At 45.7% G+C, this 25,100-nt stretch overlaps 3 protein-coding genes across 3 annotated transcripts; 2 read left to right on the top strand and 1 right to left on the bottom strand.

The window, feature by feature from the left end:
• Window positions 1–932: 932 nt before the first annotated feature.
• LOC146287570 (uncharacterized) lies at window positions 933–5,211 on the top strand. The gene is made up of 6 exons (XM_084700240.1): window positions 933–976; window positions 1,704–1,747; window positions 1,842–1,866; window positions 3,145–3,564; window positions 3,705–3,826; window positions 3,912–5,211. The coding sequence occupies exons 1-6, from the start codon at window positions 960–962 to the stop codon at window positions 3,986–3,988; spliced, it is 705 nt and encodes a 234-aa protein (XP_084556366.1). The 5' UTR covers window positions 933–959; the 3' UTR covers window positions 3,989–5,211.
• slc25a27 (solute carrier family 25 member 27) lies at window positions 4,137–10,623 on the bottom strand. The gene is made up of 9 exons (XM_084700238.1): window positions 10,154–10,623; window positions 9,586–9,810; window positions 8,535–8,619; window positions 8,305–8,427; window positions 7,980–8,092; window positions 6,530–6,614; window positions 5,255–5,347; window positions 4,728–4,830; window positions 4,137–4,439 (listed from the first exon to the last, which is right to left on the bottom strand). The coding sequence occupies exons 1-9, from the start codon at window positions 10,293–10,295 to the stop codon at window positions 4,368–4,370; spliced, it is 1,041 nt and encodes a 346-aa protein (XP_084556364.1). The 5' UTR covers window positions 10,296–10,623; the 3' UTR covers window positions 4,137–4,367.
• Window positions 10,624–10,726: 103 nt separating this feature from the next.
• cyp39a1 (cytochrome P450, family 39, subfamily A, polypeptide 1) lies at window positions 10,727–24,982 on the top strand. Its single transcript, XM_084700237.1, is given in 13 exon segments — window positions 10,727–10,958; window positions 13,205–13,340; window positions 14,975–15,000; window positions 15,002–15,150; window positions 15,276–15,425; window positions 15,522–15,615; window positions 15,747–15,842; window positions 16,420–16,510; window positions 18,514–18,647; window positions 18,782–18,877; window positions 22,396–22,484; window positions 23,803–23,890; window positions 24,292–24,982. Coding segments are annotated over 13 exon segments (1,395 nt in total). The 5' UTR covers window positions 10,727–10,781; the 3' UTR covers window positions 24,361–24,982.
• Window positions 24,983–25,100: the final 118 nt, after the last annotated feature.

Below are 25,100 nucleotides of genomic sequence, written 5' to 3'. Positions count from 1 at the left end.
GAATTTCCTTTTTTTAGGCTTTTCTCTAACTCTCCACTTAAAACATTAGAAAGCTATTTAGGTTCATAAGTATTCAGTCTGCAAATTAAAGCCAGGCTCAAACACGTGGCTTGCTATGTAAGGTCATGTAACTTGCGGAGATGGAGGAGGTACAGGACTTGTTTAAACATGAAGCACAACTCTATGTACACAACTCTGTGTGTGTGTGAGTTTATGTGAGTGTAGCTGCCAAAGAAGGCAGGTCATCATGTTGAACCTATCATTTGTCTCTCTGGGTTATGTAACCTACTCATGACTAAAACTTGTTGTTTTTTCCTCCTCCAGGGGACTGGTGTAGTTGGACGTGAGTTCCTCGACACATCAGAACCGCTCTGGACTGAGATGAAGACGTGATCCTGGTCAGGAGGTGAAACCATCACATTAGTCTCTACCCGCTGAAAGACTGGACACTAAAGAAGGGAAATATGTACATTAATATGCTTCGCTCTATTGAGCTGATACTATCTATTAAAATAACAGTAAAAGTAGTTGGTGCGAGTGATTGTTGATCGTGCTTCTGAGTACAACAGAGCAGACCGAAGGAGAGGTATGTAGTTCCTGAGTCGAAGAGTTTGAGATTCACTCTGTAACAAAGTTACAGGCACAAACAGGCCTTGAGAAGTAAACATGAGGGCAGGGAGGAGACACACATGGATCTCAGGACGGAGATGAGGGAGCTGGGAAGGGCAGCTTGTATTTCAAGATTTTTTAAGAAGTCTTGGTCAGTTTGAAGTTTATCAGTAAGATTAACTCGAAGCTAGAAAACCTTTTACCCAGAGAGCGATCTACTTCCCCAGCGAGCGAGTGACACGCTAAATATTACGTCATGAAGAAGTGATGTCACCTCTTGAGGTAAGACTTCCGGGTTGTGTAGCGCAAATGCGCGTTTTCATCATAAGCAACAGTCAATTTGACGGATAATGTCTGTATCAAGAAGGTCAGTAATCTCTTTGTTTATGATTTACAATCATACTTAAAGCGAATTCCTCAGAGGGGAAGGATCTTCATCATTTCTGTAGTGTAGATATGGATAAGAGCATCTGCTAAATGACTAAATGTAGGTATAAAAGTTAAAAAGTAACAAGCCTTGCAGGGTAGCCGGTCAGCCATGGAACACTGAATGCAATCTGTGTTGCGTGGACCAGTTTGGACCAGAATCAGTTAGATCTACTCTCCCCCACGCCAGAGCCTCACGACTCTTGAACAGCGAAATGTAATGTTTATAGTTTATGTTTTCAGAAGGGAACCTCATCAAGAACGGAGAATATTCTAGAACACAGCTGCCATCACAGTGGTGGTTTATGAGATGTGCATTGATGTTGCTGTGTGGTGTGGCAGCCTTTTCTTTAAAGATTAAGTAGAAGTATTAAATCTATAGCTAAATATATTGGCTAAAACTAAATAACTATTGAACTGTATATCTATAGTTATGTTACTACTAAACTACTGAACAATAACTAAACAAGTGTTCAAGAGTGCTCAAAGAAACAGTGCAGGACACGGAGTGTGACATTACTTCCTGTATGAAGCGTCTCTTCTGCAGTTGTGACTTTTATAAAGAGTAAGAGGAATACTGACAGTAATGCCTTCAGGTTGTTTGTCACGATGCAACAAGGTTTGTGAAAATACACAGAAAACCGACATCTCCACTTCCTCTTCAACAGAGACGCTGACCTCAAGACCAAGTATGATCGCCTCTTCAAAGAAGGTACATTTGTTTTCATGTTGTCTGACATGTTTAATTACTGGTTAAACCACCAAACGACTCGATCTTTTATTGTCTCAACCTGCCTCTCCTGCAGCTCTTCAGCTGGAAGACCTGCCCAGGTGAGTCTCCACACACACCCTCTCACATCAGGCTGGCTGAAGACTCGTGCTGTAGGGAGGTGGAGGGTGTAACCATGTTCTCCACAGTCAACACTGTGGAGTCCTTCCGCTTCCTGGACACTATCCTCTCCCAGGACCTCAAGTGGGAACTGAACATCGGCTCCCTCACTAAGAAAGCACAACAGAGGGTGTACTTCCTGCGGCAGCTGAAGAAATTCAACCTGCCAAAGACAATGATGATGCACTTCTACACAGTCATCATTGAGTCCATCCTCACCTCTTCCATCACCATCTGGTACGCTGCTGCCACTGCCAAGGACAAGAGCAGACTGCACCATGTAGCCGGTGTAACGAATAGCTAGCTTTTCTTTGGCGTAGCTGGTAGTGGTGGCGCTTGGGAAGTCAGAGATGGCGTGTTCGACTCTCGGTGAAGGGTGGACACGGTCCGGAAAAGCCTGACGGAACTGGCAAGACCACGTCCGTTACATACCGTCAAATTGGTGCCGTTACCCGGATCGCGCTAGGTTAGCCTTAGCTAGCCGCCGGAGTGAGTTTCATAGGGGTGAATGTAGCCGGTGTGAATCGGTGAAACTCACTCCTCAGGTATGTAACAGGCCACCCGCGTCAACGAATAGCTAGCTTTTCTTTGGCGTAGCTGGTAGTGGTGGCGCTTGGGAAGTCAGAGGTGGTGAGTTCGACTCCTGGTCGGAGCAGACAGTGCCTCTGACGGAACTTGCAAGACCACGTCTGTTACAAGCATGTCATCTGCGCTGCTGAGAAGGTGATTGGCTGCAATCTGCCTTCCCTTGAGGACCTGCACACCTCGAGGACCCTGAGGCGAGCGAGGAAGATTGTGGCCGACTCCTCCCACCCTGGACACTCTGTTTCAACCACTCCCCTCCGGCAGAAGGCTGCAGTCCATCAGAACCAAAAACCTTTCGCCACAAGAACAGTTTCTGTCCTTCCGCTGCTAGCCTATATTATTTAATTTTTTATATTATATTGTATTTTTATTTATATTGTATTTTTATATTATATTGGATAGCTCTGCCAGTAGTTTATTTTATTTTGTTGCACATTTTCTACATTTTCTTTTTGTTCATTATGTTTAAATGTTCACTGTATGCACCTGCCCACCAAAGTAAATTCCTTGTTTGTGATCACTTACTTGGCAATTAAACACTATTCTGATATGTGTGGTGTTGCAGGGAGGTGGAGGGTGTAACCATGTGTTGCAGGGAGGTGGAGGGTGTAACCATGTGTGTGGGGTTCTTGCAGGTCCCAGGACAGGGTGGAGAAGCTCGTCTCTGGGGAGGGCTGCTACGTAGCTCACGGAGGAAGCTACGACACTTTCCAGTTCCAGAACACATGTGTTCTGGATTCCCTCTTAGCTGGGATTCACTTCCTAGACATGCAGTTTCCCCAGATCCAGGAACTTTTCTCGACTGATCTAACCATCAATGCAGTTCTATGTTTCATGCATCATGGGGAGTACAACAAGGCAAAGGCAATGTGGCTAATCAACTTGAGCCTTCGGAGTCGTAACAACTGTTATTTTGACAGTCAATTCGTATCAATCAGGGGTTATCCCGACGACCACCTGCCCAACTTCTCAGACCTGGTGTGGGCCACCTTCCACTACGACGAGGACAGATTCAGCCCCACGTCTGAAGACCGGCTGATGAAGATCACACTAAAGTACATTCTCCCCTCTTCCTGCTCCACCAGGCCCTGTACTCTGGCTGTCCTCCACACTATCTTCTGAGAACAGGATGTGTTGTTCAGATACCTCCAGATGAAGGGGCGGGCTCCTGACCTCTGGTGTCTGTGTCCTCCAGGGCCTTCCAGGAGTACGGGGACGTGAAGCTGCTGGGTGTTCAGAGTGCTCAGCTGGTCCTGGTGTATATCAATGGGCGCAGGGACCCACTCCCCCCCCCTATGTTACGGATGACCATGGGAGGTTAGCACCTCACCGTTCAGAATAAATCAAAGCAACATGTGTGTCCCTGCTAGATGAATAAAACGTTCATGTCTCCATACATCAGGACGTACACACTGGAGTTCCTGTTGCTGGGGGAGATCACGCCTCAATACAACCACATGGTCCTGTACACCAAGCTGATTGGCCGGTGGATGATCTTTGACGCCGCGGCAACCCCGGGGTTCCAAGCTGTTGATTGGAGCCAGATGACTGAACGGAGCAAGGAGGCGACAGACTACTTCCCCTCCCTGGCCGCGTACGTGAAGAAAGAACACCAAGAGTAGCCAAACACTGCAAGATTTCTTTTTTTATTTGTTTTTCAAATTTGATTTAAATGTTGTTTTTTGATAGACTTTTATACGAATCTGTTAAGTGCCTAAACATAGATGTACTGAAGTGAAAGGGCTTCTATTTTTTACGGTTGGCGTTAGGAACATACAGTTCTCATTCTAATGTGAACTATATGTGCATACAGTAGTTAAAAACATGTTATGAATGTTGTTGAGTATTTTGATGGTGTTCAGAAAGAGCCCACTCCCAGGACCTTCCTGGTCTGCTCAAAGGTCAACCAGAAGGTCAGAGACCAGGGCGCCTGCAAAGTTCACATCAGTGTTACTGCTGTTCTGGATTATAAAACAGCTAGTTTAGTAAAACATTATTAAGTATTTTCTGCCTTAGACCGTCACTGTGCAACACGAGTGTCTGGGCAAGGCTGTACATTAGTTACATTAGCTACTATGTAACTACATAGCAACACTTTACATTAGGAAATGTTGTGTTTGTACTTATGAACACAGACAGGAAGTAGTTCTACTGTACCCAGGAAACAGACAGGAAGTAGGCCTACTGTACCCAGGAAACAGACAGGAAGTGGGCCTACCATTCTCATCCAGGTTGGCAGAAAGCCTTTGTAGAGGGACAGAAAGCCCTCTCCTCTCACAGCCTGCAGCAGGCAGTCTGTGGAGGACCTGTACAGCAAGCCCCTAGGGACAAAACACTCGTTACCTTGCTGAAGTGCAGAGTCTGAGTGAAGTAGAATATAATAGAAAAGAACAGAGTAGAACTATTGTCCATCCAGGGTGGACATGTTTCTTTGTTACTGTCTGCCAGAGACCCACCACATGGGATATGAATGACCCTCACATTTCTAAATGGAGTGGGTGTTGTTGTAATGCAGAAATTCATCTCTAAAAGAGGAAGCTGCTACATTAATTTAATCACTATCATGAAGTAAATGTTTAGTCCTTTTTCATATCCAGTAATTAAGCTGTTACTATGGTATGACCTGGTAAAAAGATATGTTGTTGTAATTATGGAATACGCTGTAGTTTTTTGTAAAGATTAAAACGATACACATGGTTTAATATACAGGTCTGTCTGTTTCTGTCCTGTGATTGGCTCACTCACCTGCCCATCATATCTCTTGGTTGGTTCATTATTCGGGTTTTGATGACATCAGCAGGTGTTCCCATGGTTGCAGCCACCAAACCTGAGCATGTGCTGGAAAGTTGTGTGTGAGTGAGAGGGGGGGGTGGTGTATTTGTGTGTATCCATGTTTGTGTGTTAAAAACACAGGTCAACTTGTCTTGTACACCTGGGGCCTATTCCATAAGGCCGCTCAAAAAATCTAGACTTAAAGTCCTAAACCAGACTTGAATAAGTTGAATTAGTCAAGCGGGGCTAAAGCGGTTCCATAAAGGCCAATTTCAGCTCACGCAGTCCTACTAATTCAAGTCAGATTTAAGTAGTCAAGCTAATTGCGCGTGCACCCTGTTCTTAAGCAGCTCGAGAGGTAAAACATGGATCATATATTCCACCACAGCAAAAGCAATGCACACGGCCACGTGACTTCTTCCAGAAAGAACGTTCCCTTTAAATCGTGTACTATGGCAGCTCCCTCATCCACCTCTTCAATCAAACTAAAATGACACGTCATGATTGGCGTTGTGAACGATAGGCTACGTAGGTCGAGGACCTTTTTAGACCTTTACTTCGTTGATTAAAAGAAACCCTCTAAACTCATCTAAATTTGCTTTTTTGACATTGTTTACAATAAAAAGCCTACTATTAATCAATACATCCAGTAGCCTAACTTTTTTACATGGTTTTTGTGTCAGGGAAATTGAGGGCGGATTTAGGTTTGTTTTGCAATTGTAGGCTACAGTTAACAATTATATTGCTATGATAATTATACTCTGATAATTTAGATTGAGATATAGGCCTATGCCTGATGCCTAAACATTTGAAATCACAAACTAACATCCATACATTGACGGCTATGGTGTGTAGCCTATTAAATCATTGTTCATCCTTGTTTAATGCATTAGGCTAAGTGTTGTAGGCTATTTAAGTTGATTTTCTATCAATGTTGAACAGATTGAATGGATGAGAATATACGTGGTAAATTATCGTTTTCCCATTGGGTCAGTGTTACAGGAACGTCTGGTTATCACCAAGTCACGCTAAGCCTGACAGTTAGTCTGACCCTGACCAGACTAGTTTCGCAGCCTAAGTTGCCATAGTAACCAAGTTCGAACTACGTTGAGCTAGCTTTATGGAACCGAATGAACATGAAATGAGTCCGACTAACTGACATAAATCTGGCTTATTCGGTAAACTCGCTTTATGGAACAGGCCTCTGGTCTAGCCCACCTGGTCTAGTACACCTGGTCTGCTGCGTACCTGGCCAGGCTGTGACAGACAGCGTTGTCCTGCAGGGAGCTGTTCCTGAGCAGGAAGTGCTTCACCGTGTCGTAGGTTGTCAGATCTAACGAGGGGGAACATGGAAGGTGATACACAAGTTACAGTACTGTGAATGTTACACAGTTACAGCACGCTAGCTATTGCACTGTTACAGTCCAAGACGGAATCGAGACACCACAAAGACTGCGGCTTGTATTTTGTTTTGTTAGATTTTAATTTTGTATTTATTTATTTGTATCACTTGTATCACTTTGTATTATTGTTTTTATTGGGTGTGCTACGTCACAACGTCATCACACGTTAGCAACGACGCATGGATACAACGTGATAGAGACGTTATAGCACGCAAGTTGGAGCTTGGATTATGAGTGAAAAATACCACCACAAAAAATTCCCAACCATTGCACTTTGTTGAGAAAGCGATTTTGATTTGTTTAAAGATATGGCGATTGCGAAGACAGCCAGCGGGTCAGTATATTTTTGTGATTTGTATATAACTTGGAATTTGAGTGAGACCGCGTCTTGTTTTGACATTAGCCTCTGAGTCAGACTCAGCTCGCCCACAGGCAGTTTGTATTAGTAGGCTACTGCCTTCAATGCCACAGCTATGGCTAAACTTTATTATGTCAAAAGAAACGTTCTCATTTCCGGCGCTTTATAACAATCAGTGAAGTGTGGCTAGCAACAGCAGCTAGCTTGCCTCTAGCAAACTTCTTTTGAATTTGCAATGTCACCCTAAATTTATGTCAAACTTATTTACGTTTTGGGAGGCATATTTTCAGTTAACACACGGTACTGTTTGAATCGCAATTCCATCTGAAATACTGCGAGTGACAACGTTGACACCGTAGCTTGTTTCAAAGGGGGTTTGTTAATGAATTATGCAATATGAGTGGGCTAAATGCTTGAAAATATCACTAAAAGGGAAAACGGACCCACCTGCAACCGACGCAAGCAAGCACACCCTACAATTTCCCCAGAAATTGTACCCTCTCGTTATTATTGTTTTTATTGATTTTATGTAAAGCACATTGAGCTGCAATTCTTGTATGAAATGTGCTATATAAATTAAGTTATTATTACTATTACACTACTGTGGCTATTACACCTGTTACAGCACGCTAGCTATTACATTGTTACAGTACTGTGGCTATTACACCTGTTACAGCACGCTAGCTATTACACTGTTACAGTACTATGGCTATTACACTTGTTACAGCACGCTAGCTATTACACTGTTACAGTACTGTGACTATTACACTTGTTAAAGCACGCTAGCTATTACACTGTTACATCTGTGAAAGGGCCAGTGCGGCCCTACCTCCCACGTTGACCAGTGCGGCCCTACCTCCCATGTTGACCAGTGCGGCCCTACCTCCCATGTTGACCAGTGCGGCCCTACCTCCCATGTTGACCAGTGCGGCCCTACCTCCCATGTTGACCAGTGCGGCCCTCTGCACGTTGGGCACCCATCCTGCCCAGAGGCCCCGGACCCCTCCCTCAGACACAGTCTTAACCAGGGCATGGTACACTCCCCGCACCCTGCAGGGTCACACACACACACTGTTAAGACACATGCACACACAAATACTGTTTATACACACACACACTCACACACACTCACACACACTCACACACACTCACACACACTCACACACACACACACACACACACACACACACACTGTTAAGACACATGCACACACAAATACTATTTATACACACACACACTCACACACACTCACACACACTCACCGGGGGGGGTTGCCTTCCAGTCTGCGCCTCCCCTCCATCTGCATCTGGACCTTCACCAGGTCTGTGGGACTGGCCATGAACTGGCCCAGCGCCCCAGCTAGCATGCCTCCCAGCACTGCCTTCCTGCACACACACAGGGTCACACACACACACACACTGAAGGTAGTGTGTGTAAAGGAGGTGTGTGTGAAAGTAAATGTATTCATTTAGCAGAAAGTAGTATGTCTCACCACAGAGAGAAGCTGTTGTCTGCAGAGCGGCCCAGCACTGACTCCCTCAGCTGCTCATAGGTCACCATCCTCACTCCTGAGTACACTAGGACACACATTCAAATGTGTATGTCATTATGCACCTATGTTTCTGTAGTTATATATATTATATATGTGGTACCTATGTGTCTGTAGTTATATATATTATATATGTGGCACCTATGTTTCTGTAGTTATATATATTATATATGTGGTACCTATGTTTCTGTAGTTATATATATTATATATGTGGTACCTATGTTTCTGTAGTTATATATATATATTATATAAGTGGTACCTATGTGTTTGTAGTTATATATATTATATATGTGGTACCTATGTGTCTGTAGTTATATATATTATATATGTGGCACCTATGTTTCTGTAGTTATATATATTATATATGTGGTACCTATGTTTCTGTAGTTATATATATTATATATGTGGTACCTATGTTTCTGTAGTTATATATATATATTATATAAGTGGTACCTATGTGTCTGTAGTTATATATATTATATATGTGGCACCTATGTTTCTGTAGTTATATATATTATTTAAGTGGTACCTATGTGTCTGTAGTTATACTATATATTATATATGTGGTACCTATGTTTCTGTAGTTATATATTATATATGTGGTACCTATGTGTCTGTAGTTATACTATATATTATATGTGTGGTACCTATGTTTCTGTAGTTATATATTATATATGTGATACCTGTGTGTCTGTAGTTATACTATATATTATATATGTGGTACCTATGTGTCTGTAGTTATACTATATATTATATATGTGGTACCTATGTTTCTGTAGTTATATATTATATATGTGGTACCTGCGTGTCTGCAGTTATACTATATATTGTATATGTGATACCTATGTTTCTGTAGTTATATATTATATATGTGGTACCTGTGTCTGTAGTTATACTATATATTATATATGTGGTACCTATGTTTCTGTAGTTATATATTATATATGTGGTACCTGTGTGTCTGTATTTATACTATATATTATAAATGTGGTACCTATGTGTCTGTAGAGGGCGGGCGTGACCCCCTGCCACAGTTTGAGGGGGCCCTCCTCCCGGACGATCCCCAGGGCAGTGTGCATCATCCCCCGATACTGCAGTGGACCTCCCCCCCTCCCTCCCCCTCCCCCCCTCCCTCCCCCTCCCCCCCCAGCAGCCTGGCGGACCGCAGCCTCTCCCTGGATCTGCAGCCTGGTCTTGGTCAGGTCCAGTGGAAAGGTCACTGAAGGGGGAGGGGGGGGGGGATACAAACAATTAATCTCAGCAACAGGGCTGGTCCAAGCCTTTATAGGGCCTTAAGCAGAATTGATTTGGGAGCCCCTCCGAATTAGTATCATTACCAATATCATAATATATAGAATTTTTTAATTAAGCCGTAATTTCATGTGCTCTTGGGGACCCTCTGGTGGCCACGGGGGTCCGAAACAGCCACTTAGTTCGCTTATGCCTTGGGCCGGCTCTGCTCAGCAATCAGGTACAGCAGTAAATGAGTCGACCCACTGATATTTCCATGCAGATAAAACAGGGAAAAGTAAAAGCACTATTGGCGTTAGTTCCAGAGTTACCCATTTCGGCGACGACAGCTGCGCACGCGGACAAGACGAACTTTGAGACCCGTGGCCATTCGGATATCCCTCCTTCTTCTCTTCTCAACCCTCCTTCTTCCCCTCTTCTCAACCCTCCTTCTTCCTTTTGACCCATTTTCATATTAGTAATAATAACGCTGCATCTCTGTCACTGTACTAATGCGTCTCATCGTGCACCTAATGCTGTTCAACCACCCGACTAACATGCACGAGCTAGCCTAGTGTCACACACACGTGCGCTACTAAGCGCTCCAGGTGACATGCTGTCCTCGGTGTCCGTTCGGTTGTTTACCTTGCTCCACGGTACAAAGAATTCACAACAAAAAGAAAAACGGAAATGTAGTTAAAACAACTGAAAGCCTACCGCTTTGAATAAAGACCTGTGGACTGAAGCAAACTACAAGTCCCAGATATAGAAGCACGCAATGTTGACAATTTCTACGCACCGCCTTCATTCAGTTCATTGGGTCCGCTGGTGAGCAAAGGTGAACTCTGATTGGTCTATCCACCCGTCCCAGAACCAACCCCTTGTCTCTTGAGTGACAAGGTCCTGACAACTTGGTGCAGACGGGTCGGCTCGAGCACCGGAGAAGGTGCGTCAGGTGTGATGGACCCTCTAACGGTGCTCTTGTCTCTGATCATTTTGGCCATTTCAGCACAGCTCTTTTTCGGCAAAGATGACCCGAACGCGCCTCCGTGCATCAAAGGATGGATCCCGTGGTTTGGTGCTGCGTTTGAGTTTGGTAAAGCACCACTCAACTTTATATCAGAGGCAAGGAGGAAGGTAAGACTTTTTTGTTTGTGTTAATAAAATATACTGCTTCTTAGCTCGACATTTATTAGCGATAATGACGTGTTCAGCTAATTTTGGAAAATGTGTGTTTACTTGTCGCCAAAGGAGTGACATGCATTCATTTTTTGTTCTGCCACAAAAACCCCATGTCCAGTTTATTACAGAACAGAACATAGACAGTTACTTTTAGCCATTCCACAGACTCGGATGAAAACATAGGTGATTGTGCCTATTCAGTTTTGGCCCCTACTCTGGAATAAACTGCCAATTTGTATCTGTTTAGCATTGGCTGTTTTTAAATGTGCTCTCTCTCTCATTCACACACACGCTTCTGCACACAGACATCACCCCACCAACTAGTCCATAAGTCCAGCTCCTCCTTCACAGATGATATAACAGCTGTGGGAAAAAGTATTCCTATCACCCCTCCTGCCCCACTATCACCCCTCCCGCCTCTCTATCACCCCTCCTGCCTCTATTTCATCGCTGCCTCTCTATCACCCCTCCTGCCTCTCTTTCATCCCTGCCTCTCTATCACCCCTCCTGCCTCTCTTTCATCCCTGCCTCTCTATCACCCCTCATGCCTCTCTATCACCCCCTCCCGCCTCACTATCACCCCTCCTGTCTCATTCACCCTTACTACCTCTCTATCACCCCTGCCTCACTATCACCCCTCCCGCCTCTCTATCACCCCCCCTGCCTCACTATCACCCCTCCTGCCTCTATTTCATCCCTGCCTCTCTCTCACCCCTCCTGCCTCTCTTTCATCCCTGCCTCTCTATCACCCCTCATGCCTCTCTATCACCCCCTCCTGCCTCACTATCACCCCTCCTGCCTCTCTTTCATCCCTGCCTCTCTATCACCCCTCCTGCCTCTCTTTCATCCCTGCCTCTCTATCACCCCTCATGCCTCTCTATCACCCCTCCTGCCTCCCTATCCTCCCCACCTTCCTCCCTATCCTCCCCACCTTCCTGACTATCACCCCTCCCTCCTATAAAGGTCCTGGCTAAAGCAGCTGCTCCTCCTGGAGAGATGACAGGATGTGCTAGCTCTGCGTCTCCTCAGCACGTTCGGATTAATAATACACACACATTATCACTCCCACCCTGGACGGTGTTAATAATACACACACATTATCACTCACACCCTGGACAGCAGATACTACAGCTCAGGAACGCACACTCAGGGTAATGCCTGTGTTTACTGCCCCTCTATCAGCGTGTGCCACCCTGGAACCACCTCTGTGATCTGACGCTTAGTGTGAGTCAGCTGTCTGAGAGGGGGGTTCAAAGATCCATTGTTAAATCAAAGTTTTGTCAGTTATATCAGTTGAATCAAAGCATAAATATCAGTCCGTATTGTATTATTACAAATAAAAAACAATGTTTTGGGATGCGAGTCGGGGTTTGTCAACATGTCAGAAGAGAGGAAGTTCCAATGACCAGTCCCCCTAACCTAACAAGGTGTTTCTTGATGTATGATGTGGTACAGTAGACCCACATAGCTACAACAGTTGTTGACTGGAATAAACCAAACCTTGTTTGTCCCATCATCAGAGAGAACGGTAAAGCCCAAACTGGACACATTTGCCACTGTGGGCTGAATGAACATGAGTGTGTGATTCACAGTCTGTTGGAAGCCATCTGAACCCAGGCATTATGTAACTGGTTGTGACTGGTCGTGACTGGTTCTGGGGCACACACAGGTTCAGACAAAGCATCCTCCAGAGGATGTGTGCTGTGGCAGGGTTGTTGTCTAGGGGGATTCTGTCCCCAGCATGTCCCAGCCTGTCCCCTTTGTGTCCCCAGCATGTCCCCTGTGTGTCCCCAGCATGTCCTAGCCTGTCCCCTGTGTGTCCCCAGCCTGTCCCCTTTGTGTCCCCAGCCTGTCCCCTGTGTGTCCCCAGCATGTCCCCTTTGTGTCCCCAGCATGTCCCAGCCTGTCCCAGCCTGTCCCCAGCATGTCCCTGCCTGTCCCCAGCCTGTACCCAGCCTGTCCTCAGCCTGTCCCCTTTGTGTCCCCAGCATGTCCCAGCCTGTCCCCAGCCTGTCCCCTGTGTGTCCCCAGCATGTCCCAGCCTGTCCCCAGCCTGTCCCAGCCTGTCCCCAGCATGTCCCCTGTGTGTCCCCAGCATGTCCCAGCCTGTCCGCAGCCTGTCCCAGCCTGTCCCCAGCATGTCCCCTGTGTGTCCCCAGCATGTCCCAGCATGTCCCAGCATGTCCCCTGTGTGTCCCCAGTACGGTCCAGTCTTCACCGTGCTGGCTGCAGGAAAGAGGCTGACCTTCGTTACGCTGAATGAAGACTTCCGCACCTTCTTCATGTCTAAAGACGTGGACTTCGAGCAGGCAGTCCAGGAGCCAGTCCACAACACAGGTGACCTCTGACCTGTACGAAGTTCTAGCATTATGTTGTTATGGAACGGTGTGTATTTTCTAGGCACTGTGCATGTAACTACACACCACTGTGTGGGACCACTCATCCAGAGGAAGGTTATTCCTTTAAAAAAAGCTATATATATAATATAATATAGCTAGCGTAGGGAGTCAGATGGCTGAGCGGTTAAATCGGGCTATTAATCATAAGGTTGCCGGTTTGATTCCTGGCCGTGAAAAATGACGTTGTGTCCTTGGGCACTTGCCTCGGGGAATGTCCCTGTACTTACTGTAAGTCGCTCTGGATAAGAGCGTCTGCTAAATGACTAAATATGAATGTAAATAATATGAAACTACTGCATCATACAGCTCAACAGATGGGCCTGCATCCATGCTTGTTCCTCTTGTGTAACAGTATATCACTTTATTCATTATTCACAGACGTCTCTGTGTTCATTAAATCATTCAGAGAGCTTGTGTCCCACCCAGCAGTTTGCTAGGGTAATAGGCTACAGGTGGGCGTGGGCCGCCAAACCAATGAAAACTAAAGTATGAATAAATATTAAAATATACTGTTGGTAAATTATTATTACAATTCTTACTAATGTTAAAATGACATTTTACCTTTAATTGTGACCGAAACGCCAACAGTTATGCTTGGCACGTTAACGAAAGACCAACTGACATTTCCACCTTAACTTGCATACGCCCACTTCAATCCACAATGCACGCATCACTTCCTCATATTGCACAAGCCAAGTCAACAACTTCTGGTAGCGAGCAGTCACGTAAGTTCTTTCACTCGAAATGTGACGGGTTGTAACAGCTGTAGCCACGCTCCGTCACGACTAGGCTTGCGCGCCACTCAATGGGCTCGAACGCACAACCTCCGACTTGCCAAGCGTGACCACTACCAACTACGCCAAAGAAAAGCTAGCTCGTCGTTGACGCGGGTGGCCCATTACGTACCTGAGGAGTGAGTTTCACCAGTTCACACCATTTACATTAACTCACGTAATATTTGTGCCCTATGGGTAATGAAACATGTCTTTCTCAGTTTAAAACTCAAATCTGCCACCTGGAAATGGGAGAGATCTCCGTGAGGGCGACTATCGGTGGATAAAAAAAGCAAGAAGCCTCACAATCTGAGTGTATGGTTAATAAGAGAGCCAACAGTTAACAACCTGTTCTGGTTATTAAAAGTCATATTTCTAACTTCACCTGAAGTTTTAGACCTGACCTGGCCGTGGTAGTTACGCAGGTTACCTCTCTTTACAATGTGTGCTTACTGTGGCACTGATGGACACTTTGTCTTCTTTGATCGCTCAAATAATTTTGGCCGTGAAAGCTAACTGTTTCACTTTGTGGTGTTAAACATGTGTGATGAGCACGAATTAAGTGAATGAATGTGGTGTTGAGGGGGCCGCATAAATACTTGAGCTAAGCTAGTGGAAGTGAAAAGAGCGGGAATGGCTAAGCACTTCCCCCGGATCTCCATGGGACGTTGTGTTAATCTAGCTGACACTTTCAACTAAACCACATAGAAATAGTGCTTGGTTGGTGTTTATTGGTGTTTGGTGTGACCTGGCCTTCATAATAGTCGTGTTGGGTCTCATTGCTGCTCTGTGTCTACAGCCTCCATCAGTAAGGAGAGCTTCTACCTGGTTCCACCCAGCCTGCAACACCCTGATCAAGGGCCGCCTGAGCCCAGGGAATGTGGCCCAGCTCCAGACTCACCTGTGTGACCAGTTCAACCATCACCTGGAGCTGCTGGGGCCCCACGGCCACGCAGACCTCAGCAAGATGGTCAGGTGAGAGTGTCCTGCGCTGTGATTGGCAGGGAGGTGATGTGTCCTGCGCTGTGATTGGCAGGGAGGTGATGTGTCCAGCCTTGTGATTGGCAAGGAGGTGATGTGTCCAGCCTTGTGATTGGCAGGGAGGTGATGTACCCGGCGGTGATGAGTAACCTGCTGGGGAAGAACAACTCCCCCGGCCGGCCCTTCACCATGGAGGAGTTCCAGCAGCGCTTCACCGTCTACGACGAGGGCTTCGAGCACGGGTCCCAGCTCCCAGACCTCCTCTTACGGTCAGTATGGGGGGAGGGAGGTGTGGATTTAAGAGTGTGTGTGTGCGTGTGTGCAGGGATTTGGCAGGATATAAGTGTGTGTGTGTGTGTGTGCAGGGAGTGGGCAGGATCTAAGCGCTGGCTCCTCTCTCTGCTGGGGCACATGGTGGTCAACTCCGAAGACATGGAAGAGTCGGAGAACGGAGGCAGGGTGAGTGTGTGTGTGTGTGTGTGTGAGTGAGTGTGTGTGTGTGTCTGTGTGTGGTCACTAGCAGACTAACCCCACAAGTACCCCTATTAACACCAGCATGGTAACAGTACATGTGTGTTATTCCTTTGCAGACTTTACTGCAACACCTGGTCACCACCGTAACAGACAAGTACCTTCCTAATTTTGGGTTGCTGATGTTGTGGGCATCCCTAGCCAATGCTATACCAGTAGGTACCAGTATTAAAGACAACTATACCAGTAGGTACCAGCAGGGGCGTCGTTAGACCCTTTTTACTAATGCCTCTGGGTACCAGTATTAATGACAGCTATGCAGAGATGGGTACTTAAGTCGATTTTTCTGGTGTCAGTAATTTTTTACACTTTTTGTACTTTCTACTTCTTACATTTTAAAGCCAGGCTTGTTACTTTAGTTTTAATCTGTATTTGGTGGCATGATTACATAATCAATACTATTTCTTGTCATTGGCCCTCTCCTCTCCTTTCACTGTGTTTGTGGGTGAAAAAAAGTTGAGAAAGGTAAAAAATAAAATCTAAAAAAGTAGAGATTTAATTTTATTTTTTTATTTTTCAAAAAGTTAAAAACATATTTTCAAAAAAGAGTAAAAATAAAGTTTGCATTATTGATTAGTACTTGAAGAGGACTGTACTGTACTCTACTGTACTCTACTGTACTCTACTGTACTCTGCTTTACTCTGTTTTGGGCTCTGTTCTACTTTCCTTTTTTTCCAGAAAGTATAAAATATTTTCAAAAGGTGTTTTGCATCATTGATGATCCTGTCTAGATCACATTCTGGGCCTTGGCCTTCATGCTGTCCAACCCTCAAGTCTACCAGACTGCTATGAATGAGATCAACCTGGCTCTAAAAGACCAAGGTAAACACAGACCCCTCCTCTCTCTCTCTCTCTCTCTCTCTCTCTCTCTTTCTCTCTCTCACTCTCTCTCTCTCTCTCTCTCTCTCTTCTCTCTCTCTCTCTCTCTCTCTCTCTCTCTCTCTCTCTCTCTCTCTCTTTTTGTCTTTCTCTCTCTCCTTGTCTCTCTCTCTCTCTGCCTTTCTCTCTCTGCCTCTCTCCCTGTTTCTCTCTGTCCTTGTCTCTCTCTCTCTCTCTCTCTCTCCTTGTCTTTCTCTCTCTCCTTGTCTCTCTCTCTCTCTCCTTGTCTCTCTCTCTCTCTCCTTGTCTCTCTCTCTCTGCCTGTTGTGCTCGCCGAAAGCGTGAGCACACCCAAATATACAAATATACAATATACAATAATTGTTCTCTCACATATATATGTATTTATTGTTTATTTTCGCGCCCCTAAGGATCAGTCAATATTTGGACTACATAGACATGTCGCTGTCAAAATGTTTGTATTGGTCACAATTGCGTTGCTTCTATTGGGATTTAGTTGCACGGTTTTTGGAGATTACAACGTTTTTGTGGCAAAAAAGTGCCTTTAGTCAATGAAGGGTACTCAGTGCTAGCTACGTCACCACGTCAGAACACGTTAGCAACGACACATAGATACAACGTGCATAGATGTGCTGTTGCACAGCCAGTATCGTGCCGTGGAGTACTAGCAGCACATGTACATTTCAGCAAATCAATACTTGCATGTACAGTAAGTAATGTCACATTAAATCATGTATTTAAACTCAAGCTTGTGTGATTTGTCGCTGTCTTCAATGCCACAGCCTAAACTTTATGTCAAAAGAAACATTCTCATTTCTGGCGCTTTCAAACAATCCCATAGACATATATGTCTATGAACAATCCCCTCAGTGACGTTTGGCTAGCGACAGCAGCTAGCCTGCTCGTAGCAAACTTCTTTTGAATTAGCCATTTCCCCCTAAACTAATGTCAAACTTATTTACGTTTTGGGGGGCATATTTTCAGTGAGCAGACGCTACTGTTTGAATCCTGATTCCATCTGAAAGACTGCCGGTGACAACGTTGTTACAGTAGCTTGTTTCAAAGGGGTTCGCTTGTTTTAAAGGTGGTTCTTAATGAATTATGCAATAGGAGTTGGCTAAATGCTTGAAAATATCACTACAAGGGAAAAACTTAAGGGGACGGACACACCTGCAACCGACGCAAGCGAGCACACCCTACAATCTCCCCAGAAATTGTACACTCTCTAGTATTTCTTGTCATTCCATTCCTTTTTGAATTTCCTGGCTATTACGCACAACTAATGCAAGGTAGTATACAAAGCTACCACGGAGCAACGTAAAAGGCAACAAGAACAATATTGATACTCTGAGGGCACATTGCGACACAACACAAACACTGTCACTTCCTGTTCCTACACAACATAAACACTGCCACTTCCTGTTCCGACACAACACTAACACTTCCGGTTCCGACAACACAAACACTGCCACTTCCTGTTCCTACACAACATAAACACTGCCACTTCCTGTTCCGACACAACACTAACACTTCCTGTTCCTACACAACACAAACACTTCCTATTCCTGTTCCAACACACTCTGCTCTGCTTCACTCTGCTCTGCTTCACTCTGCTTCACTCTGCTCTGCTTCACTCTGCTTCACTCTGCTCTGCTTCACTCTGCTTCACTCTGCTTCACTCTGCTTCACTCTGCTCTGCTTCACTCTGCTTCACTCTGCTTCACTCTGCTCTGCTTTACTCTGCTCTGCTTCACTCTGCTCTGCTTCACTCTGCTTCAGGCTTCTCTGTTCTTGCCTCCTTATCCCTCTTCCTTTCCAGACACTTCCACAACCCTCCAATAGGTGTCAGTAGTAGATCATTTAACATCTCACAGCCTGTCTGCTTCTAAAAAGGAAGTTTCTGTGTGTGTGTGTGTGTGTGTGTGTATGTGTGTGTGTGTCTGTGTGTGTGTGTGTGTCTCTGTGTGTGTGTGTGTGGGTGCCAGACAGGGCTAGCCTCACAGTGGGCCAGGAGCAGCTTCAGCAGATGCCCTACGTGAAGTGTGTGATTCTGGAGGCCATCAGACTGCGGTCCCCAGGGGCCATCGCACGCAGGGTGGTCAGACCCCTGCGCATCCAGGTGAGAGGGAGTGAGTCTGTGTGTGCAAGCCAAATAAACAACACTTCCTAACTTTTTTTTACGTTGTGAATGTGTAACAAGCCAAATCAATAACAGTATTTTCTCCCTTCTTTCTGTGTGTGCGTGTTCTTCAGAACTTCATGGTCCCGGCAGGAGATCTGCTGATGCTGTCTCCATACTGGGCACACAGAAACCCCCGCTACTTCCCTGAACCAGACCAGTTCAGACCAGTAAGACCAGATAGAACCAGACCAGTTCAGACCAGTAAGACCAGATAGAACCAGACCAGTTCAGACCTGTAAGACCAGATAGAACCAGACCAGTTCAGACCTGTAAGACCAGATAGAACCAGACCAGTTCAGACCAGTAAGACCAGATAGAATCAGACCAGTTCAGACCAGTAAGACCAGATAGAACCAGACCAGTAAGACCAGATATACCCAGACCAGTAAGACCAGATAGAACCAGACCAGTTCAGACCAGTAAGACCAGATAGAACCAGACCAGTTCAGACCAGTAAGACCAGATAGAACCAGACCAGTTCAGACCAGTTCAGACCAGTAAGACCAGATAGAACCAGACCAGTAAGACCAGTAAGACCAGATAGAACCAGACCAGTTCAGACCAGTAAGACCAGATAGAACCAGACCAGTTCAGACCAGTAAGACCAGATAGAATCAGACCAGTTCAGACCAGTAAGACCAGATAGAACCAGACCAGTTCAGACCAGTAAGACCAGATAGAATCAGACCAGTTCAGACCAGTAAGACCAGATAGAACCAGACCAGTAAGACCAGATATACCCAGACCAGTAAGACCAGATAGAACCAGACCAGTTCAGACCAGTAAGACCAGATAGAACCAGACCAGTTCAGACCAGTTCAGACCAGTAAGACCAGATAGAACCAGACCAGTAAGACCAGATAGAACCAGACCAGTTCAGACCAGTAAGACCAGATAGAATCAGACCAGTTCAGACCAGTAAGACCAGATAGAACCAGACCAGTTCAGACCAGTAAGACCAGATAGAATCAGACCAGTTCAGACCAGTAAGACCAGATAGAACCAGACCAGTAAGACCAGATAGAACCAGACCAGTTCAGACCAGTAAGACCAGATAGAATCAGACCAGTTCAGACCAGTAAGACCAGATAGAACCAGACCAGTTCAGACCAGTAAGACCAGATATACCCAGACCAGTAAGACCAGATAGAACCAGACCAGTTCAGACCAGTAAGACCAGATAGAATCAGACCAGTTCAGACCAGTAATACCAGATAGAACCAGACCAGTTCAGACCAGTAAGACCAGATATACCCAGACCAGTAAGACCAGATAGAATCAGACCAGTTCAGACCAGTAAGACCAGATAGAACCAGACCAGTTCAGACCAGTAAGACCAGATAGAATCAGACCAGTTCAGACCAGTAAGACCAGATAGAACCAGACCAGTAAGACCAGATAGAACCAGACCAGTTCAGACCAGTAAGACCAGATAGAATCAGACCAGTTCAGACCAGTAAGACCAGATAGAACCAGACCAGTTCAGACCAGTAAGACCAGATATACCCAGACCAGTAAGACCAGATAGAACCAGACCAGTTCAGACCAGTAAGACCAGATAGAATCAGACCAGTTCAGACCAGTAAGACCAGATAGAACCAGACCAGTTCAGACCAGTAAGACCAGATATACCCAGACCAGTAAGACCAGATAGAATCAGACCAGTTCAGACCAGTAAGACCAGATAGAACCAGACCAGTTCAGACCAGTAAGACCAGATATACCCAGACCAGTAAGACCAGATAGAATCAGACCAGTTCAGACCAGTAAGACCAGATATACCCAGACCAGTAAGACCAGATAGAATCAGACCAGTTCAGACCAGTAAGACCAGTTAGAACCAGACCAGTTCAGACCAGTAAGACCAGATAGACCCAGACCAGTTCAGACCAGTTAGAACCAGACCAGTTCAGACCAGTAAGACCAGATAGAACCAGACCAGTTCAGACCAGTAAGACCAGAGAGACCCAGACCAGTAAGACCTGTAGGACCAGATAGAATCAGACCAGTTCAGACCAGTAAGACCAGATAGAACCAGACCAGTTCAGACCAGTAAGACCAGATATACCCAGACCAGTAAGACCAGATAGAATCAGACCAGTTCAGACCAGTAAGACCAGATAGAACCAGACCAGTTCAGACCAGTAAGACCAGATATACCCAGACCAGTAAGACCAGATAGAATCAGACCAGTTCAGACCAGTAAGACCAGTTAGAACCAGACCAGTTCAGACCAGTAAGACCAGATAGACCCAGACCAGTTCAGACCAGTTAGAACCAGACCAGTTCAGACCAGTAAGACCAGATAGAACCAGACCAGTTCAGACCAGTAAGACCAGAGAGACCCAGACCAGTAAGACCAGATAGAACCAGACCAGTTCAGACCAGTAAGACCAGATAGAACCAGACCAGTAAGACCAGATAGAACCAGACCAGTTCAGACCAGTAAGACCAGTTAGAACCTGACCAGTTCAGACCAGATAGAACCAAACCAGTTCAGACCAGATAGAACCAGACCAGTTCAGACCAGTAAGACCAGATAGCATCCAGATACCCTACTTGGTAGAGATTGATTTATACTACTACTTTTGCTTCAGTCTGCTTGTCAGTTGCTAATCGAGCCTGGTGTTAAACTAGCATGATGCTAATGTTGGCTGAGGTTAACCTAGCCCAATGCTATTTTAGCTAGGGTGACCAAACGTCGTCTTTTACCCGGACCTGTCCTCTTTTCGAGACCTAAAAAATGCGTCCGGCAGGGATTCCAAAGTCGTCCGGGATTTTGCCTCGTTGGATATTTGTGTTTCTCTTGGTCTTTCACTAACTCAAATCTGGTCACCCTATCTTAGCATTATGCTTATGTATGGAGGTTTGGAACCCAGTGTCAGACCCTGTGTCATGCAGGAAGCAGTCAGGCCCTGTGTCATGCAGGGAGCAGTCAGGCCCTGCGTCATGCAGGGAGCAGTCAGGCCCTGCGTCATGCAGGGAGCAGTCAGGCCCTGTGTCATGCAGGGAGCAGTCAGGCCCTGTGTCATGCAGGGAGCAGTCAGGCCCTGTGTCATGCAGGGAGCAGTCAGGCCCTGTGTCATGCAGGGAGCAGTCAGGCCCTGCGTCATGCAGGGAGCAGTCAGGCCCTGTGTCATGCAGGGAGCAGTCAGGCCCTGTGTCATGCAGGGAGCAGTCAGGCCCTGTGTCATGCAGGGAGCAGTCAGGCCCTGTGTCATGCAGGGAGCAGTCAGGCCCTGTGTCATGCAGGAAGCAGTCAGGCCCTGTGTCATGCAGGGAGCAGTCAGGCCCTGTGTCATGCAGGGAGCAGTAGGAAGCTCTAGGTTACAGCTCCTCTGAGCTGTCTGGATGATGATGCACGTTCTCTTGCTTGTTTGCTGTTTCCCTTTATTTTGCCTGGTGTGTCAATTGCTGTGCTCTTTTATCTTACAGAGTGCGGTTATTTAAGTAGTTTTTTTCCTGGTTCCACCCCGCACTCCTCAACCCCCCCTTTCCCACCCCCTCCTGTCTCTCCCTCTCTCTTCCCACCCTCTCTCTCTTCATCCCTCTCTCTCTCCATCTCTCTCTGCCTCTCTCCATCTCTCTCTCTGTCTCTCCCTTGGTAAAAGCCTGCCTGAGGCCTATAAAAAGAAAAGCTCTTGTGTTGTTTTGGTCTAATATAGCTTCTCCCTCCTTCCCACAGGAACGCTGGGAAAAGGCTGATCTTGTGAAGAACGTCTTCTTGGAGGGCTTTGTGGCATTCGGGGGAGGTCGCAACCAGTGTCCAGGGAGGTTAGAGACACACACCACAACAGAACACACACTCAGAACACACACACTCACTGTGGTCTGGGCTGGACCTGGGGTCTTTGCCATCAAAAAGATCATCACAAGGGGGGGGGGAGAGGAGGCGGTCAGGAGGGGAGGAGGAGGGGGTTGGGAAGGGGGGAGGAGGGGAGGGGTGGAGGAGGAGGGGGTTGGGAGGGGGGACATTCCCAGCTGCACTAAAGATCAGAGACACAGACCTTCAGACTGACATGACCTCTGAACCTTCCCTGAGGAAGACCACAGAGAGGAACACACACACCACAGAAGAAGAACCAAGTTACTGTAACTCTGGGATCTACAGTAAAACAGTTTAGTGTTGAGGTGAAGAGTAGGAATGTGATGACAGAGAGAACAGCATCATTCATCAACTACTTTGTGTATTTTCTGGTTCATCTAGCCTCCAGAATCGGACTACTAAGGTAGCATTAGCTACATTGTGTGTATACTGGGGGTGTTTTTCTGTGTGTGTGTGTGTGTGTGTGTGTGTGTGTGTCTGTGTCTGACCCCAACATATCTCCTCTGCCTCTTCCAGCAGTCCAGTCTAATTAGGTTTGGATGAGGATGTGAGGAAAGTCTACATCACTGACACAGAGGCATGTATGACTCTGGCTAGAGTCAGAGTCAGGCAGAGTTAGAGTCACTGCAGTCGAGTCAGGGAGAGTTAGTCACTGCAGTAGTGGAGGTCAGGGGACTAGCTAGCTACCAGAACAGGTTATCATCCCACATGACATAGTCTCCATGTCTCTCTCATCATTGACTCTGACTCTCTATTCGATGGGTTTCAAAAGCTTCGAAAGTTTCAAAAACACTAGAGACTTATTTGTGTTGTGTTGTTTGTGGACAAAAGGTTAGATAAGTTGGATAACAAAGTAGATCATAATTTTATATATTTTACAAACTTTCGAAAGTTTGAAAAAATAAAATAAAAAAAATGTGTCAAAGACACTTATTTGTGTCGTGTTGTACGTGGGGAAAAACGTTTTGGAAAAATAAATGTTTAGAAAGGTTTGAAAAAATATTTTCGAAATAAAGTTTCAAAAAAGGTATGTTATGGATGAGACAGGGAGTTGTCGATGTTGACATGACTGTCTCTAAAGTGTCGCATTGTGTCTATAGTGTCTTTTTGTACACATCTGAGTGAATCAGAATCTGTTCAGACATCCTCATCTGACTGTTGCTGGTTATGTATGGATGCATACAGTACATTCATATGCAACACCAACAAAACATTTGTTGTTGTTGCTATGCATACCACCTCTGTTTTTCTGTTTGTTTCCAAAAGGTGGTATGCGATCGTTGAGCTGCACATGTTTGTGGCTATGATTCTCTACAAGTATGACTTCACCCTCATGGACCCCCTGCCTGAACCTGTGAGTCTCCATATAAAACCCTGAGCCTCTCCAGAGTTAAAATTGTATCTAAACTCCCCAATTTCAGCCTTATCCAGCCTCCTCCTATTTTCAAACATTTCTGGTGAATAGTTGTGTTTTAGAGTTTTTTAGAGTTCAACTTCAACCCTCCGTTAGATCATTTTCTAATCGTAGTCTAGGTGTAGCTGATCTCTCCTGTCAGTAGTCAGGTGGCTGAGCGGTTAGGGAATCGGGCTAGTAATCTGAAGGTTGCCAGTTCGATTCCCAGCCGTGCCAAATGACGTTGTGTACTTGGGCAAAGGCACTTCACCCTACTTGCCTCGGGGGAATGTCCCTGTACTTACTGTAAGTCGCTCTGGATAAGAGCGTCTGCTAAATGACTCAATGTAAAATGTCTCCAGAGTTCTCTTCACCTGGTGGGGACTCAGCAGCCAGCAGGACCCTGCAGAGTCCAGTACCGACACCGCTAGTCCTCCCCCCACACGGGGGCGCCCTCACACAGACTATACCCCCAGGGGGAGAGGACATAGTCCTGGGAGCTGTCACATGGAGACTGTGGGGATCAGGGCGCTGACTGATGACCTCACAGCACATCACCACCAACACTAGCCTTCTTCTTGGACTTTGAACCCTTTGACCCTAGCCAGAACAAAGAGATGAAGAGGGCAGGGGGAGAGCTTGTTGCGACACTGAAATTACTTTGTAGATTTTTGTTCATTCAAAGTAGGTAGGAGGAACCTTTAGCTTGCCGTTGGGCCTAAACGATATACCTTTTTCTGTTTCTAATTGTAATTGATTATGGGTTGATGCCTCCTCGCTCATCTAAGCATTCTGTTAATAATCACATTAATTTGATCAACGCCTTTCAAACTATTCTACTGTGTTATGCTTGTTATAACCTTCATTTCAATAAGCTTGGACAATCCGCTGTTGATAAACGCACCATTCCAACTACTGGGCCCCCATGGAACATGTTGTATTACTGCAGACATGGGGAACGCAGAGTAACCCCAACCCTAACCTACCTTTGGAGTTGACTGTATGTGTGTCACTTGACATAACCAAAACAATAAAGTGTTATTAAATTCCAAATGTGGTGGATATCCAGATACATTTTCCTGAATAATCTACATTATTCATACAATATCAAAATAATCTTGTCAAATTCTGTGTATATATTTAAGTTTCATTCCATTATATGTATTTAAAA

The sequence above is a fragment of the Hypomesus nipponensis genome, chromosome 6, assembly GCF_054491055.1.
Source record: "Hypomesus nipponensis isolate SF chromosome 6, ASM5449105v1, whole genome shotgun sequence".
Taxonomy (NCBI): Eukaryota; Metazoa; Chordata; class Actinopteri; order Osmeriformes; family Osmeridae; genus Hypomesus; species Hypomesus nipponensis.
The sequence above is the reverse complement of the archived record's forward strand: the minus strand, read 5'-3'. Positions and strand labels throughout refer to the sequence as shown.